The sequence below is a fragment of the Monodelphis domestica genome, chromosome 4, assembly GCF_027887165.1.
Source record: "Monodelphis domestica isolate mMonDom1 chromosome 4, mMonDom1.pri, whole genome shotgun sequence".
Lineage (NCBI taxonomy): Eukaryota > Metazoa > Chordata > Mammalia > Didelphimorphia > Didelphidae > Monodelphis > Monodelphis domestica.
The window spans coordinates 208,687,029-208,705,701 of NC_077230.1; the positions used below are offsets into that span (position 1 = coordinate 208,687,029).

The 18,673-nt window shown below is 34.0% G+C and overlaps 1 protein-coding gene across 5 annotated transcripts in view; it reads left to right on the top strand.

Moving 5' to 3' along the window:
• Positions 1–18,673, top strand: part of GLS (glutaminase) — an 88,939-nt gene that overhangs the window by 7,117 nt on the left and 63,149 nt on the right. For 3 of the 5 annotated variants that reach the window (XM_056794130.1, XM_056794131.1, XM_056794133.1), the window contains exons 2-4: positions 12,937–13,033; positions 13,347–13,468; positions 16,501–16,630. In XM_056794130.1, the coding sequence (XP_056650108.1) occupies positions 12,937–13,033; positions 13,347–13,468; positions 16,501–16,630 (349 nt within the window). The remainder of the gene's footprint in view (positions 1–12,936; positions 13,034–13,346; positions 13,469–16,500; positions 16,631–18,673) is intronic. The other 2 variants (XM_016433750.2, XM_056794132.1) reach the window with 1 other exon arrangement.

An 18,673-nucleotide genomic window follows, 5' to 3' on the forward strand; every position in this document is an offset into this window, starting at 1 on the left:
ACCCACAAAATTTTGGGATATTGGGAATTGTATCACAAATTGAAATAATGTTACTAAATGTAATTGTTCTTTCCATGTTATTGCAACCCAATCAGCATTGAATTAAGTTCATGATGATGAGATAGATTTGGTAAGTGAAATATGTTTTTTGGAATCCTTCAATAATGACCCATCAATTTTTGTGGCTAAACTTTAAAAGAATATATTTCAAAGAGATTTTGTATAATTACCCAATTTTTCAAGATTGTTTGAAAATTTTAATGTTTTATATTTTTCTCTTCTGAATAATGAAATTTCAATTACTATATTTGATAACAATGACATCATTTTAAGAATATTTCTTCAATTCAGCTTTTTTATTATGTTTATATTTAGTATGCATGCTTACTTTAAAAAATACTGCTTTATGCCATGGAAAAAGCATGGATTTGCTAACGTTAGTGAAATTTGTTCAAATTATTCATAGTCACTTTTCAGTTATTTATAGAGTTCAATTGAAAGCTATTTAAATGAAGATTTTTACAAGGAGATTGCCAGTTAAAGTTAAAGAAATCAGAAACAGAAAATGAAATTCCTGAAGTTAGAATTTGTCTTTTTAAAAAAATGTTTAATAACACTAAATTCTTACAAGACTGTATAATTGCCTGTGATTTCTGGATTATACTAATTTAGCTCCTGACAGACTTTCTGATATGTGCAATACTTAAGAGGTAGCAAATGTAACAGATACACTAAAAATTTTAAGTAGTATTGCCAGGACAAAAGACTAAGTATTGAAAAGTTTCCAAGTGAAAGTCTAGCAGTTAACATAGGGTAATGGAGCTGCTGGAAAAGTTTTGTCATGGAATCCAGTGTTTGTTGTTTAATTGTGGATGACCAAAAACAGCATTTAGGTAACTTTATGACCCTTTAAAATTTAGAAGCATAATTTTTTTTTTAACCCTTACCTTCCATCTTAGAATCAGTACTGGGTATTGGTTCTGAGGCAGAAGAGTGGTAAAGGCTAGGCAATGGGGAATGGGGGTCAAGTGACTTGCCTAATCACACAGCTAGGAAGTGTCTGAGTCCAAATTTGAACCCAGGACCTCCAGTCTCTGGGCCTGATTCTCAATCCACTGAGTCACCCAGCTGCCCCCTAGAAGCATTAATTTTAAGGCAGTTGCCATGCTGTGAGTACACATCAAGGCCTATCCAATGGAGATTACTTGGTAATAAATGTTTATTATCATTTACTGATGTGTAAAGAAGCAGACATATTTAAAAATTAAAGCATTAGTTTTAAAACAACCGATATTGTTTGCTAAGTTAAAATGGATAGTTTTCGAGACATGTTTGTAGTCTGTTTACTTTGTAGCATAAGCTTATAAAATAGATTTTTCAAATGACCCTCTTGAAAAGCCACCAGTGTAATTAATTCCCTAGTATTAATTAAATCTGAGGCAAGTTAGCTTTGTTATTACCCCAAAAGTACTAAATTATGGATAGTTATAGTAATTGCTTTGTGATTTGGGAATGTGATTTTCTGTCTAATGTGAGTACATTTTGCAGATAGCTGGAACTTAACTCATTTAGGCATCAAAACTTTTGATTTAATAATTTTTCACATAAATGTCTTAACTAAACATCTTGCAGTTTAAATAGAGTAGAGCAAACATATTTAACCTTTTGGTAGTGCTTCAGGGAGACAAATTACTAAAGAAGAGAGGCGATTTTATTTATGGGACTTCAAATAAAAGAGAGTACAAGGATTTGGAGTCAGGTGACCTGGATTAAAATCCCAACCCTTACCTCTGTGAGTTTGACCAAGACACTTTTACCTTCTAAAACCCATAGTTTTCTCATCTGCAAAATGATGTTTCGGTTAGAACAAGGATTCTTAACCCTTTTTGTGACATCATAACAGCAGCATGCATTTATATAGTTTAAAGTTTTCAAAGTGCTCTTAAAATATGACAACTCTAATGCGCTATTATTATCCTCAGTTTATAGATAAGGAAACTGAGGAAGAGGTAAATATGTCCTGGGTCACACAGCTACTAAACGTCTAAGGTAGGATTTGAACTCACATCTTCCCGACTCCCGGTCTAGTGCTCTATCCACCAGGCCATATAACTGACATAGACCCCTTAGGCTTATTTTTAGAACTTTTCTAGCTTACTGTAAGTCCTGATGGTGTCAACATTCTGCTGTTACATATTTCAGAAATCTATTTTCATTCTCATGCTAAGATGATAGAGTAGAACTTAGGTAGAGGTGCTAAATTATAAACAAAGAAAATTTTTGGAGCCAGAAGGATACCTTGCAAATCAGCTAGTCTTAACTTCCTAATTTTTACATTAAAAAAACTGCCAATAGCCTGGGTACCATTTAGTACTAATCTGTTTCTTTCATGTACCTGCTGATATAATTTTCAACTACAGCCTTTTTGTTAATGGAAAATTTGTTTTAAATGACTAATTTGAAATTTTTCTCATTTTATTTTCAAGTAGATGTTCCTAAAAATGAGACAAGCATCTATAGCATTCTCTATATTATATAATAGCACAGATGCATTCTAAGATCTAGATAAGGCTAAGATTTGTCTACTACCAGCAAGTAGCAGTTATTGTTTCAGTTCCCATTTTATTCATTTATTTAACTGATGACTCACTAGGGAGTCTTAGAAGATGAAAAGAGATTGTTGTTTTTTATGACCAGCAATTATTACTGTTAACAAAAAGTTGAGGAACATAAGCAGGATGTATCAGCACATTGGACTCAATATTATTTGTTTTAACATCTTCTTAAGTGGTCAGTAAATAATAAATCAGATTGACAGCAGAAATATAAACAGGCATAATCTAAATTTTTAGAGTTGACATTCATTGACTGTGATGCATAGCATATAAATATACCAGTAAGTAATGGTAAAAGAAGAAAAATAGTTAACTTTTAAAAGATAACTTTATATGTTATTTATATAAGAATAATAGACATTTTATTATTTTTACTTGCCCAGGGTCACACAGCTGGGAAGTGTCTGGCCAGATTTGAACCTAGGACCTCCCATCTCTAGGCCTGGTTCTCAATATACTGAGCTACCCAGCTGCCCCCCAATTAACCAGTATTAACCATATTTAAACTTGAAAGATCCAGCTCTAGTTAAAATCTGGTAGTAAGGCCTAATGAAAGTCTTATTCCTTCCCTGACTTGGCGCAGGATATGAAGTTCTTTCAAATCCAGAGTATGTTTGTTTCGATAAACTCACGGAGTGTTAGAGGAGACAGAGTTCCTTAAATTAATTTTACAGATGGGATAAACTAGAATTATGCTAGGGGGAGGAGGCATGGAGATGTGAAGCTGGTGGTCTTAGAAAGCCAGGCCACAGAACAGAACAACTAAGGAATCAGATCTTAATGCCTCTCTCACTTTCTCTCTGGAAAAGGATAACAGGGAAAATTCTCCCAGAATATAGTGTGATCATTTTTTTAAGGGAAAGTCCAACTCTTTGGACTAGATAGTTCCCATTAGAAAAACCGTGGGAGAAGAGAGACTAGAGCCCTAGTTCAGCCTATTAACAATTTACTGTGTGAGTTTGAACAAGTTACTTAGTTTCTTTCCACCTCATTTTTCTTGTTTGGCCAGCCAATGGAAGGGGATTATATCTCTAAATTAATATGTAAATGTACAAGACTGAGTTTAAATAGGGATACCATGATAGGTACTTGATTTATACAGTAGAATTCATAATAAAAAGTTATGTACCATTTTTCAATACCATAAGCCATAACAAAATATTAAAGGTTCACTTATTGGGCAGAACTAATGGTATTCTGCATTTGCTTTGGGTTTCTGTTACAAGTGTTAGAAATATTAATCTAGAGATGTTGCTGCTTTAAGCCACATTTGTTTTGTCCATTGTGAAGGGAGGTGGTACATACATGCATACATAATATGAATGAATGAATGAATAAAAAAGCAGCTATTGGGCATTTATAATGAACTAGGCACTTAATTAAGTTTAGGGATACAAAGATAAAAAGCCAGACAGTCCCAGTTCTTAGTGACTTAAAATTTTAAACCTGGAATAGGGGTCAGGAAGGGTTGTTTTGGACTAGGAAGTCACTGGGATGGACAGTTGCATCTTTGCTGTGTTAATTTGATTGTTGCTGCCAGAACAAAATGGATGGTATCAATATCTGAAGGTAGTGGGGAGGAGCAGTATATATGTGGGAAAGATGGTTGAAAAGATGATCAGCATGTATTGTGGTGGGTGTGGGGATCTTAATTAAAGGCACACAATTTGTCCCTTTGAATGGCCTGTTTATGGTATATGCGGGTAATTAGTCATTCCCTCTCTTTGTAAGCCCACCAGCTTCACATCTCCATGCCTCCTCCCCCTAGCATTATTCTAGTTTATCCCCTCTGTAAAATGAATTTAAGGAACTCTGTCTCCTTAAATTTAAATGCAATCTCCTTGAGGTCAGGGACTGTTTTCAGTTTTGTGTTTATATTCAGTCCCAGTGCCTAGTGCCTAAGGAGCACTTAATGTTTGTTGCTACTGTTGTCTATGATATGACATTAATTCAGTAAGTATTGTATTGTAATTCAGTAAGTATATTCTATATATTCCTCAATCTTTCTTTTTTCTACACATTAGAGGGGCAGTCTCAATCATTCTTTTCTTTCTAAGGCCTACCTTAATACCCCCTTCCTGCCACCCTCTTAGTTAAGGATCTTGCTAAGTGTGTTACTGAAAAAAATAAAGCCAGACATTTCTCAAACTCCATCTTTTAACCCAGCTCTGAATGTTAGGTACCCCTCAGTTATACCAGAACTCTTTTGTCTTTTTTTCTGAACTCTCTCACTTGGTAGCTTGATCACTTTCCCTGGGTTTAATAATCCTCTCTTTGTAATTGGTTCCCAGATTTTTAAATTTAGCTTTAGACTTTTTCAGGCAATCTAGTCTCACTCCATCAGCCTTCTGTTGGACATTTCAAGTTGGATATCATGTAACTATTTCAAATTCATTACATCAAAACAGAATGTATTACTTTATTCCCCCAATCCCTCTGCTAAGCACAGCTCAGTACCTTTTCCCCAAAAGCTGCCTCTCTTCTGAAAGTTACTTCTGTCAAGGACATCACTGTCCTTTTCTCATCCAGGTTCACAACCTCACCCCAGATTTCTGATCACTCTCCAAACCTCTTCCTTTACAACTTTTCTCACAGATGTCCTCTTTTCTGCGTTCACAACAATACAGGCCTGGACTATTTCATTTAGCCTCCTCAGTTCTCTTCCTGTTTCAAATTTCTCCTTGCTAATCCATCTTCTGCACAGTCAGCAAAGTGATTTTTCTAAAGCTTAGGTCTGACTATGTCTCTTTTTTCTTCTCAGTCAGTAAACTCCAATGGATTTCCTATCACCAGGAGTGTCAAATTTGAATTGCTCTATTAAGTATTTAAAGCTTTTTATTACTTGGCCCCTTTTTACCTTTCCAATTTCTTTACCCAACATTCTCCTCCACACACTTAAACTTCAGGCAAATTGGCCTTTTTGTTGTTTCTCATGCATGGCACTCCATTGCCTGTCTCTATGTAGAGGTTGTAAACTCTTTGAGAACAGGTACATTTCACATGGCATATTATAGGTGCTTAATTGATGGTGTTAAGGATTAAGGTATATATAAACTTAAGCTCTTAATTGAAGAGTGACAATGATTCTTGAGTTGCTACAATCAAAAAATGTATTACTTTGTGGCCAACCCTCTGGCGATGAGCCTGTCCTCCCTTAGTGAAGCTGGCTCTATACTCCAATGTCAGACTCCCACTCTAGTTGAGCCTGGGCTTCATGATCCCTGGCAACTTCTTCATTATAATGAAATATTGATGTAGGATTATAAAATGTGGCCGGTATTGAAGCTACCTGATGACAAAAAAAAATTATTCATTCTGTAGATTATTTTCGCCAAGTAACTTTCTTGTGATAGACCTTTTTATACTAGGCAACTTTGGCTGAAAGATAAAAAGTTCTTGACCTGGTCTGTTTTCCAAGTGATTCCAGCCTAGTGATTAACTTATAAATCTCCCCTAATATAAACCTTGAGGACCCTGGGTCAAATCTACATTAAGATAAGTATTGGAAAAAACTCTGGTGGAGAAGTAATTTAATGGATGATACTCATCTTTTGGGATAAAAGGTATGTGTACATTTGGTATGTATTCTCTCATTTGAACCTCAGAGCTGCTTCACAAAGGAGACAAGGCAAGAAATATTAATCTGTTTTAAAGAGAACACTAACTTTTAGAGAGAAGTAATTTCTGAAGGTAAGTTAGTATTAAAGTCTACCTTATCTACTGACTCATTTCAGGGTTTTTTCGACTATGTCACATTGTTAAGAATAGGTGACTATGGGGGCAGCTGGGTAGCTCAGTGGATTGAGAGCCAGGCCTACAGATGGGAGGTCCTAGGTTCAAATCTGGCCTCAGACACTTCCCAGCTGTGTGACCGTGGTTTAAAAAAAAAAATAGGTGACTATAACTTTTCTGAAAGGAGGGACTTATATATATCCTAGTTATTGTCATATCTCCTACCACCTGGTACAAGTTTGCATGTGTTAGCCTCCTAATAAATGCTTTTTGAATATTTATTCTGTCACATACAGTCAACAAGTTTGTAACGCTCTGTTAGCCTTTCCAAAAGCCACCTGTCCTGTTAGGGCCCCCTCATAAATCTCACTTTCTCCATGAAATTTTTTTTTGTCCTTTTTTTGGCCACTCCTCACATCGATATTTTACCTTCTCTGAGGCCAAAATCTATTATTGACAGTTATCAGTTACTCAACTCCTTATTCTGTTCATTTTAATCCTTCGCTTTACAGTTCTGTTGTCTCCTGGTTTGGTCTTTCCTTCCCTAGAAATTATTTTATATCTTTGTATATATTTTGTAATTACTTATCTCATTGTACATGTGGTTTCTCTCGAACCGAATATAGGCTCTTTATTTTCAGTTATAATATTATTCCAAGGTTTCTTTTTTCCCTCTTTGTATTACCAGTGCTTAGCACATTTTAATTATTTATTAAATGCTTGTTGAATGAATGATGGAATTATTCTATCATGGGGGACCAAGTTGAGACGTTAGCTGAACTCTGAAAGTTAGTTTGGAATTGGATTTGATTAGGTGGATTTTAATGGCAATAGTGATCATAGAGAGCCTCTGTCAATGATTTTGTGACTATGATCTCCCATCCCCTCTCTTTGCCATTCTACCACTCAAGTTCTTTAGGCAAGAGGCCATGGCTGCTAAAAACTCAACAGGAAGTGTCACCAAAACTAATTGCAATTAAGGAAAATTTTTTTCTAACCATTAATGGGTAGATTATATGCTATAATACACATAAGTGTGTATTTGTGAGCATTGATCATCTTGTTTTTTGTATAATATTTTTTAGGGAGCTAAAAATAAGAAACAGTTTTTTCTCTGTCCTTATTTAAAAAATCAAAATATCATGAAGCAAATAAGTATTTGCTTTTGCTAACTATAGCAATAGAACCTTTATTATTTTTCATTCTGTGGCATAAGCTGAAGAATCACATGAAAAAGTTAATTGTATGTTTTATGGTATTTACTTTGCTTTTAGGCAAAGTAAACACCATTCACTGGCATGATAAATATACAGAAGGCTTATTCTGCAAGTTTTTTTCAAGTGACAAACTTCATCTAAGGGTGGTTCATTTGACAAAATCATTTTCTGTAAATAATCTGAATGTTACTATCTATTTGCTTTGACAGATGGTGCAATTTTTTCTTCACATGTTAGGGCATTAGAATTGTTCAGCTTAATTTAACAGTATCAGATGTGAATAAAATATGGAAAACATTTTTTTCTTTGCTGTTAAAAGGGAATAACTAGCTATAAATGTGCTTAAAGTTCTACATCCATAATCCAAATATCTTTTATTGTTTAAACATTTATTTAGAATATTTTTCTATGGTTACATAATTTGTGATTTTCCCCATCCCTTTTCTCCTTATCCCTGGACCTGACAAAGCAGTTCCACTGGGTTATATATGTATCATTCAAAACCTATTTCCATGTTATTCCTATTTGCAGCAGAGTGAACTTTTGACATCAAAACTCCAATCATATTGCCATTGAACCAAGTGATCAATCATATGTTTCTCTTCTGCATTTCTGTTCCTACAGTTTTTTCTCTGGATGTGGATGGTGTTCTTTCTCACGAGTCCCTCAGATTTGGCCTGGGTCATTGCATTGCTGCTAGTAGAGAAGTCTATTACATTTGATTGTGCCACAATGAATTAGTCATTGTGTACAATGTTCTCTTGGTTCTGCTCCTCTCACTCTGCATCAATACCTGGAGGTTGTTCCATTACCCTTGGAATTCCTCCAGTTCATCAATTCTTTCAGCACAATAGTATTCTATCACCATCAGATAACACAATTTGTTAAGTCATTCCCCAATCGAAGGGCATTCCCTCATTTTCCAATTTTTTTTTGCCACCACAAAGTATGGCTATAAATATTTTTGTACAGGTCTTTTTCCTTATTTTTTTTTGGTACAAACTTAGCAGTGGTATGGCTGGATCAAAGGGTAGGCATTCTTTTAAAGCCCTTTGGGCATAGTTCCAAATTGCCCTCCAGAATGGTTGGACCAATTCACAATTCCACCAGCAGTGCATTAGTGTCCCAATTTTGCAACATCCCCTCCAAAAATTATCACTTTCCTTTGCTGCCCATATTGGCCAGTCTGCTAGGAGTAAGGTGGTACCCCAGAGTTATTTTTATTTGCATTTCTCTAATTAGGAGGGATTAGAACACTTTTTCATGTACTTATTGATAGTTTTGATTTCATGTGAAAACTTCCTGTTTTTATGTCCCTTGACCACCAAATATCTTTTAAATGTTGAGTAGAATTCACATTCAGAAGAAATACAGAATCTGGTAAGTGTTTGTATAAAGTATTTGATCTCAAAGCATGCATACTTTTAAGATAGTTCATCTAAATGTTTCTACAAACTTTTTAATAAAGTTTATGCCAGACTTAAGAGCAAATTCAGACTGAAAACTAAAGTAGAGGCAAAAGCATATTAGGAAATAACTATACATGTGGCACATATTAAAGTCATTGCATAATTTTTCCATAATCCAGGAAATGTTTAGACATCTAGAAATGGTCTTTTCAGACAGTCTATAACAGTACTATTAACATAGACTTTGCTGCGTGGCAGTTTCTACAAAGGGACTGTGTTTTATAATTTTCCTGTGATAGTTGCCAGCATACCTATGAGTCTTCCAGGATTTCATTAATTTAGTTCCTAATTCAGTTATGGAAGTCAACAATTTTTTTGGGGGGGGGTGAGGGGAATGTGGTTAGAGGGGATTGTTCTTTGTGGGAGTTTGGTATTTGTTACTGGTATGAAAAGAATTTAGATATGTATAGAAATATAGAGATAAAAATTAAATTTCAGTGAACTTATGTAGTCTTAAATTTTATAAATAAACATTGGTGGAGTAGAATGATGACTCACTGTCTTTTGCTATTTTCAAACCAGGAGGCAATAGCTGGTGCTTTAATGGACCAATATTCTGTAATTTCTTATGTTTCTAGTAGTACTTAGCAGTGATTATCATTGTTGAGAATGAAAACCTGAAGTAATGTAGATTCCTTAATCACTAAGATTATTTCAGTTATACTCTATTAAGAAAGAGTGCTTACTTTTAAAAGATTTTTAAGGGGGATTGGAAAGAATATTTATTGGTTATTCATTTAACCACAACATCTTATTCTCAATATTCTAATTTAGGTTGTAGTGATTTTATTATTGTTACAATTATATATATATATATATATATATGGCTCTTGGAGTTTAATTTGTATACTTAAGATATTTGATGAAATCTGTGGTCTCTCTTACTCATGGTCAAGTCTCAACCTTTCTTGTCTCATTTTCCTCATCTGTTAAATAAGGGGATTGGGTTAGGTGCCCTACATTGTTCTTTTCAACTCAGTCTGTAGTCCTACATCAACTTATATAGGTTAGAGTACCTGATCCTTTGTGATTCTTGTTTGATTTTTCCATTAATCCTCCAAAGAAGAGTTGATGCCATGGGAGAATTCATTAGTTCTTTGAATATTTTGGCAGTTCCTCAGGTAAAATTCTCAGTCTACCTGTTTTCTCCCAGTCTTACAACTTGTCCATTGTATTTTCTTTCTTGTTCATACATACCCTAGAAGATGTATTTTCTGTCATTTCTTTTCACCCAAGATGTTTCTGGCTGGGCCTGACTGAGGCCTGTGCCCAGACAACTTAGATTCAATAGTAGAACAAAGTGAGACACCTTTTAGTTATTAACAAAAAAGTAATTTACTTAGCCAAAGCAGAAGGAAATATGTTGATCAATGATCAATACCTTCAGCTTAGAGAGCTCTCCTCTTCATGATCTACCAGGCAGGCTTCTGAGAACCTCTTGAGCTCCTCCAGACTACCTTGTCTTCAGGTTTGAGTCATTAATTCTCTGAACCTACCAATTCACAGGGATGGTGGTTTTGATACTTTTTATGGAAAAATTAGCCTAATTTACAAATGAGAAAGCTTAGATGTTGCCTTTGTCATACAACTTCACACGACATGCAGCAAAATGTATGTCTTTGCATTTGTCTTGAAAAATTTTTACAAGGCTCCTTTGGTTTAAGTGCATTGAAAAATTTGAGTTCATTAAAAGCAATGCCAAATTTTCCATATGTAATAAATCAACTTGTGTTTATTAAGCATTTACTCTATGGGCCAGGATCTATGCTTAGGTACTGGGAATATGAATACAAAGAATGAAGCAATTCCTGTACTTGAGGAGTTTGCATTCTATTAGTGGAGACAAAAAGGCATAGGCAGAATAAATGTAAAGAAAATAGATAAAAGTCATTATCTAGATATATGCAAGTTAATAATTGGTGATATCAGGAAAGGTTTCATATACAAAGAGGGACTTTAGCTGTGTCTGGAAGAGAGAGTGGAAGCTTTTGAGGTAGAAGAGGGAAGAGGGAGTGCATTCCAGGTCTGCAGGAGGGTCAAGGCAAAGAATGGTTAAGAGAAATGGAATTTTTGTGAAGAATAGAGAAAAACTAGTTTAGTGGGATCCTAGAGTGTGATAAGGCAGAATAACATAAGGATACCAGAAAGCTTTGGGGACAAGTAGTGAGGATCTTGAAAGGTTTATAACAGAACTGGTTGTGGTGATTTCACATGTGTATTATTTGTTATTGGGGAAGCTGTTGCTGATGGAGCTCTTGAACTTGGTAGTTTTGAGCTGCTGTGTACACAAGCCATTTAGTGTCTGCACTCTGCCCAGTACAAAAAGAGTGAGCTGCTTCTGGGAGCTGTCAAGCAAAGGAGTATTGACCCAGGGTAGAAACATCAAACCAGGGTATATATCTTTGGAGTAGCAGCTTAAAACTTTGACAAAAAACTCAGTCTTTCTTCCTTCCTTCCCTTCCCCAAACAAACCAAACCAAAATAACAAAGGGAACAGCAGTATATATGTGATCCTAGAACCAATGGAGAGAACCAGAGTTTAAGTAGGACATTTTTACTTTGAGGAAAATAACTTTGGCTACTAGTTGGAGAATGAATTAGAAATGGGGCCCTTGGAGGGAGGGGTTGTGGGGGTTAGCTGGCTATTGGAATGGTCTGTACCAGAGATAATGAGGACTTGAGTTAGGGTGTGAAGAGAGAGAAGGCAGATGTTAGAGGAGTAAGTACAATGAATGGTAAGACTGGCAACTGAATGAATATATATGGAGTGAAGGAGAGTAAAGTCAAGGATAATACCAGTGTTAGAAACTTGGGAGACTAGGAGAATGATGGTACTCTTCAGTCAAATGAAACTAGCTTGTTTGTTGCTCTTTAAACAAAATACTTTATCTCTTGACACTGGGCATTTTTTTTTACTTTCCTGCATGGAATGCACCTCATTGCTGCCTCTTGATTTCCCTGGCTTCCTTTAAGTCCTAGCAAATCCCAGATTCTACAGGAAGCCTTTCTTGATACCACTTGATTCTAGTGCCTTACTGAAGTTAGATTATTTCCAACTTATTTTGTATGTATTTGTATGTAGGTATTTGATTTTTGTTTTCCTGACTAGATTGTGACCTCCTAGTTAGCAAGGACTGTCATTTATCTTTTCTTTATATCCCCAGCAGCTCTTAGCATAAGTGCCTAATTTAGAATTTAAGAAATATGGTGCCTTTGATAGAACTGGGAATATTTGAAAGAGAAGGATGAGGTTGTTAGATGGGGAAAAGAAGGGAAAGATGAATTCTGTTTTGGACATGTTGAGTTTGAGATATCTTTGGGATATGCATTTTGAAGTGCTCACTAGGGGCTTGATAATCATACATTTTCTTTTTTTTTGCTACTCAGTTTTAGGCCCAACTCTATGTTAAAATCAGTTGCCATTTCCTACCTTCTCCAAACCTTCCAAAATATTCAAGTTAACTTTGCAGATAAAACAAGATTTTGGCATATTCATATGTGCCTATTATTTACATGTGGTTCATGCTTACTCATGACTGAATATTTGCTCAATAGGTATACAAATGATGCTTAACAGTGCAGCTCTCTGGATTCCTTTTCATTTGGGGCTGATGGTTGAGCTAAAATAGAGTAAAAATATAAATTTAAAAATAAAGATCACATTATACATTAATAGAACATGGGATCCAAAATATAGTTAATTTTTATTGCTGATTTGATTTTTAATGTTATTTTTTTTATGAACATAAACACGGTGAATAGCCAATATTAAAAGGTGGTTTCCAGTGATTTGTATGAACATGGTCAAAATCTAGTTTGGGGGATTATATAAATATGGTAGATTCCATGAACTATGTGCACAAAATGCTAATTCTCTCCCTCCCCACTTTTTTTCTTTCCCAGTAGGATAAAACAGGGTCTTCTACCTAGTTTGGAGGATTTGCTGTTCTATACCATTGCAGAAGGACAAGAAAAAATACCAGTCCATAAATTCATTACTGTAAGTTGTCTTTTTAAAAAATCTTGTTTACTTCATTGGTAGCACTAGGTCATGTAATTAAAATGTTTTAATGGCTCTCTACATGTGGATTCTGATAGTTTCCTATTACATTTTTATTTTCATGATTTTATTATCTTTTTTGGGTAATCATTAAGCAAAAATCAAACCATACATTACTATAGAAATTTGGTAGTAATGGCATTGAAGTTTTTTTTTTAAATGAAAGCATTTTTTTGTATATTATAATAAAAATGTATAATTTGAATGTGCAAATTATGTGGGATATGTATTTACAATTTTTTTTTCTTAATAGGCACTGAAATCTACAGGATTGCGGACTTCTGATCCCAGGTTGAAAGAGTGTATGGATATGTTGAAATTAACTCTTCAGACAACATCAGATGGTGTCATGCTAGACAAAGATCTTTTTAAAAAGTAAAAATTTCTCCAAACTTTAATGACTCATTGTGCTATATATAATGAACTATAAAATTTTTTGTTTAATTTTTTAAAGATTATTGCTTCTTGTATAATTAAAAACTAGATTATGAAATCTCATTTTAAAGAAATAGTAAATATTAGAAATTGCATTTACGGTATTTAGAGAATGAATTGATTTAGAACACACAGAAATCTTATTGATCCTTACCCACTTACCCAGACTGTTTATATCTTTTTATCCTTATAATCTTGCTCCTATAGTTAGAAATAGATTTCAGGAAGGACCTGTTTTTATGCCTACTCCTGATTATCTGAGCATGTGAATTTAGTTATGTTGTAATGAAAATACTGTTGTTTCATTTTTTAAAAAATTGTTGGCTTTAAGTCTGATTAATTTTCATGAATGCTTGATTTGTAATTTTGTACATTTGTAACTTTCTATAAAATATATACCTTTGTGCATTTTGCTTATTCCCAATTAACTTCCACTAACATGTTTTTAATTTAGTTTTGTTGTGAAATTACTTACTGGATTATATATTCCCTAAGGGACACAAAGTGTTATGAGATAAAGTATGAAGGGTATGATAGCAATCTGACATCTCTTGGGGACTACTCAAATCTTTGTGAATGATTATAAACTTCATTCTCTAAAAGTTCATCAGGATCTTGGTAAGGCCTAAAACCTTGCTCATCTCGTTTACTCATAGAAGCTTATATTGTCAGATGAGTTGTTTTGGCTATTATGTGGGACATTAAGCCATTTGAGCATTTTTTTTGCCCTTTTTTGTATCTCCAGTGCATAGTATGGTTCCTGGCACAATAGGGACTTAATAAATATTGACTATTAATTAATTTGTTAATAAATACATTGAACTAAAATCACATAGAATTTGCCAGGAATAATATACTTAGGGTGGTCACAGAGTCTATTTACCCTGAAATTACCCTGGAATGTTATTTGGAATTCAGTATGTCCTGTCCCACATGTGGAAATTGATTCTAAAGAGTAGTTTGTTGAACCTATTCCAGTGAATGTTGAAGGCTTAGAACAATAAAGCATAGATAAAAGGTGGCTTCTCTAGCTAGAAAGTACTTGGAATTTGAACCTAGGTCTTTCCTGGCTCCAAACAGTAAAAGAGAGAGCCCAAATTGTAATGGATTTTGGGTATTAGTTTGCACATATTATGAAAAGTTTCTATTTTGAACTGCTTATATAGTTGATGGCTCTTTAATGCATAAAGGTATGTGCATGATTTTGTTTATTAAGAGTTAATTTCTAAATTACATCATTTAAAAAATAAATTTCAGGAGGGGTTTGAGGAGGAAATCTTACTTTTTGATTGATATATATGGTCCTTAACAGGAAATGGATATGGAATGACCCATACATAAAAGTGGGTACAGTACTTGAGTGGTGCTCATCCTTTTGTTCCTCAGTTCAGAATATCTTGGATAGTCAAGTGAGAGTTCAATTAAAGAGTAAGGACCAGGCATATCTGATTTGCCCACTGAGGCCACAATTTAAGAGGAAACTGAAATGTGACATATACTTTCATTAGAAAGGTTCCATTCCAAATAGGGCAGTACAGTTAAAATAATGATGATGGCCGTTCAGGTGATTTATAAGTTTAATAGTATTTTCTGTGGCAACCTGGGAACCAAACATTATTTTAAAGGAGAATAAAGTTTAATTCTAAATAAATTAGTGAGGAAACTTATGAAATACAAGTAACTATAACTTTGGAAATTTGGATATCCTAATCACTAAAACATCAAACTCTCTTAAGGATTTTGTATTATTTGTCCTAATAAAATGTTTAGCTAATGAGGATATGAATGTAAATTTTATTTTTAAAATTAAAAATAGGACAATTTTAGCAAAAATCAAATAGACATTTGATCTAGGTCAAGATGAATTTAAGATACTGGGTTAAAAAAAAGATGGTTGACTTCTTTTCAATTCTCAAATAATTTCTCAATTCCCATTTAGTTGCAAAGAGACAATATTTCTCAGTTTGAGTATAAAATCTAATGTTTGATAGTGATAAAAATCCAGATTGCAGTTTTATACTATATGAAGCATACATGTGCCCGAGTGATTAACTGGTATGACTGTAGGAAATGTTTATTTTTTTTATCAATTCTCATCCCTGAATAGTTATCAGAAAGATATGGAGGAGAGAGACTGTTTTCTGTTTGCCACCTCTTAGCTAACTTTTTTAGCATTACTTATAGATTGACTTTGATACTGAGGGTAAGGAGTAATAGTAAGAAAATGAGCAGGGGATCATGCACAGCCTACTGTGACCTATTTATAAAACTTTTCTAAAAGGTTATGTGAACATGCTTTGAATGTGCTAATTAGAAGTTATACTATGACAGTTCTGAGCTTTACCTTGCTTTTTAAATCACCACCTTATTTTTCTGCAAAGCATTTTAGTAAGGTTAAACAGTTAAAAATCAATGCTTTTTAAAAACTTGGTTCATGTTTTTGTTTTCTGTGTTGTAATTAATTTTGTCTTTTCTTGCTTAGGAATTCAGGCTTTTCCATATATTTTAAGTTTGAGGTTTAATAGAATATTAATCTCATTCAAGTCACAAGAGCAATTATGTTGGCAATATATTATTTTTCTAGATTTTCTGTAATGTTGATGATTATTAGAATAAAAGTATAAGGTCTACTTTTCCAAAGTCCTCTAACTAAAAATAAACAGCCTTGATCTGACAGTATAAGAATATATTCCTCCCCCAACAACAAGCAACATGATTAAATCTTATCAGTTCTACTAAGCTAAATGTCTTATTTTGAATACAGTAGCCTTTTTTGACTTTATATATATATAATTCTCAATCTTTACTACAACTTTTTACATTTAAAATGTTTTTTTCTAACCATGTTCAACAATTTTCATTTGATTACATGAAGTAACAATGTTCATAAAATAATAAATTAACATACTCTTTTTTTAAAACTCCTTAGTTGAAATATAGCATTACTGATTTTTCCCCCTCCTGTTCCACAGATGTGTTCAAAGCAACATTGTGCTACTTACACAAGCCTTTAGGAGAAAGTTTGTCATTCCAGACTTTATGTCATTTACCTCACACATTGATGAATTGTTTGAAAGTGCTAAAAAGCAGTCCGGAGGAAAGGTACGCTTTTAAGTGGCTTTATTTAATGTCATTAGTAAAAACCCAAACTGAGTTGCAGTTGAAACACAGTAAATTTGTTCAGTTTTATGATTTATTATAGTGTTGAAAAGTTAGGGCAAAAAAACCAAAATTGTCCTTGGATTTATTATATCATTATACTTTTTAAAAATTCAGATTGAAGTTTTCCTGACTCTGAGGTCAATTGTATCATTGCCTTATACTCTTGGCTTTTCCAGATGATTCCCAAGTAATTAGAACCAATGGCATCTAAAACAATGTTTTCTAATTTAAATCATTTTATCATTAGCAACATAATTGATTTTTTATGCTATTGTACATATTTTAACAAATGAAGGAATTTTTTAAAATATTGGACTTACATGTGCAATTACTAAAGGAAATACTAGTAATAGAGAGCAGCACCTTCTCTTCAATTTATAATCTCATGCAGTTATCTGGGATAACCGAGAGTTTAAATTAATAAAGCCAGAGTTCATCAGGAATAGGACTTGAACCATGTCTTTCTCTGACACTGAGGTTTACTCTTTGTTCACTATGCTTATACTGCCTTTAGTTAATTATTATATTAAATTCCTCATTTTAATGATAGTTAAATATTTAAAACTTGATTTAATAATGCTTATAATGCAGAGTAATACAACAGATTCTTATAACCATCAATCCTATTGAAGATGTTGGGTTTTTTTAGTTCTAGGTTAAGGATAAGTGGTAACTTTATACCCATAATATATGTTCACATTTGTAAATTCTCAAACCCCTGAAGGTGCCCAAATGCCCATTTTTTCCCTCTTCTTTATAATGTTTTATTTATTTATATCTCCAGCACTTATCATAGTGGCCCGGCATATGTTGAGTAGTTAATAAATGTTTATTGGATTATATTATTATTCTCTTCCTAGGAAATCTGGGAAAGAATAAACTGTTTATAATAAATGTGATGGGGTTTGAGAGGTAGGGAAAGAATGGACATGAGGAAATGATTAAGGGATATATTGCTTAGAGCTCAAGTTTGAGAGATAACTCTTTTCTTTTGTTTTTTGACTTTTCCAGTTTTTTTCAATCAACAAAAATCTTTCACTTCCACCCTTAATTAAGAAAGAAATATAAACAAACCTTCTCTTACAAACATTTATAGTCAAGCAGAACAAATCTCTGCTTTGGTCATGTTAGGGGGAAAAGGGGTTAATAATTATAAAAATGATGGGCTGGATTATTTGATAATAGGGTCGCCAGGAATTTAGTTAATTCCAAAGAGATTTATTTACAGTTTATTTACAAAATATAGAAAGAGTGAAGTAAGAAAATCAGAGAGAGGATAGGGATAGGGTAAGATATCTAGCCTAATCACTAAGTAATTTACTCCTAGCCCCTGGCTCAACCCAAGCCGGGAGAGGTAGTCTTTAGCTGGAGAGACCTTGGCAAAGCTAAGGACCTGGGGGTGTCTCTTTCAAGAGGTAGATCTCTCCTGAGGCTAGTCTCTTCAGAAAAGCCAGGAAAGGAGTCCGCTTTTTCACTTACCACATGTCAGTCCAAAGGGAGTGATTCAAGGATAGTCTAACCAGGAACAGGGTCTCAGGTCCAGTCAGAAAATTCTTCACCAGCCTCCATCTCAAACTCAGAATTCCAGAAGAAGCTGAAGTCCAAGTTCACCTCTCTGGAAGTTTTAACTCCCTTTTTAAAGACACTTTCTTTTGCATCACTTCCTATGCCTTCCCCTAATTTTTCTTCTATCAATTGCTGTTGAAGTTTTGCTTTAAGACTGCCCACGAGCACATGTGGGTCACAGACCTCCCACTAAATGATTAAGTGGCATGTAAACTTTTGGTGATTAGATCTAAAAATGGGCAGATCTCCCCACTCAACTGTAAGTAGTGTGTTTATACTTTTGGTGATTAAATCTAAAAATGGGCAGGGGAGTTAATTTCATTTTCACAGTCATGACCAAAAAAATAAATGTCTCTTTCTGCACTCTTGAGTTCTTTACCTTCTATCAGGAGGTAGATAATAGGTTTGAAGATAAAT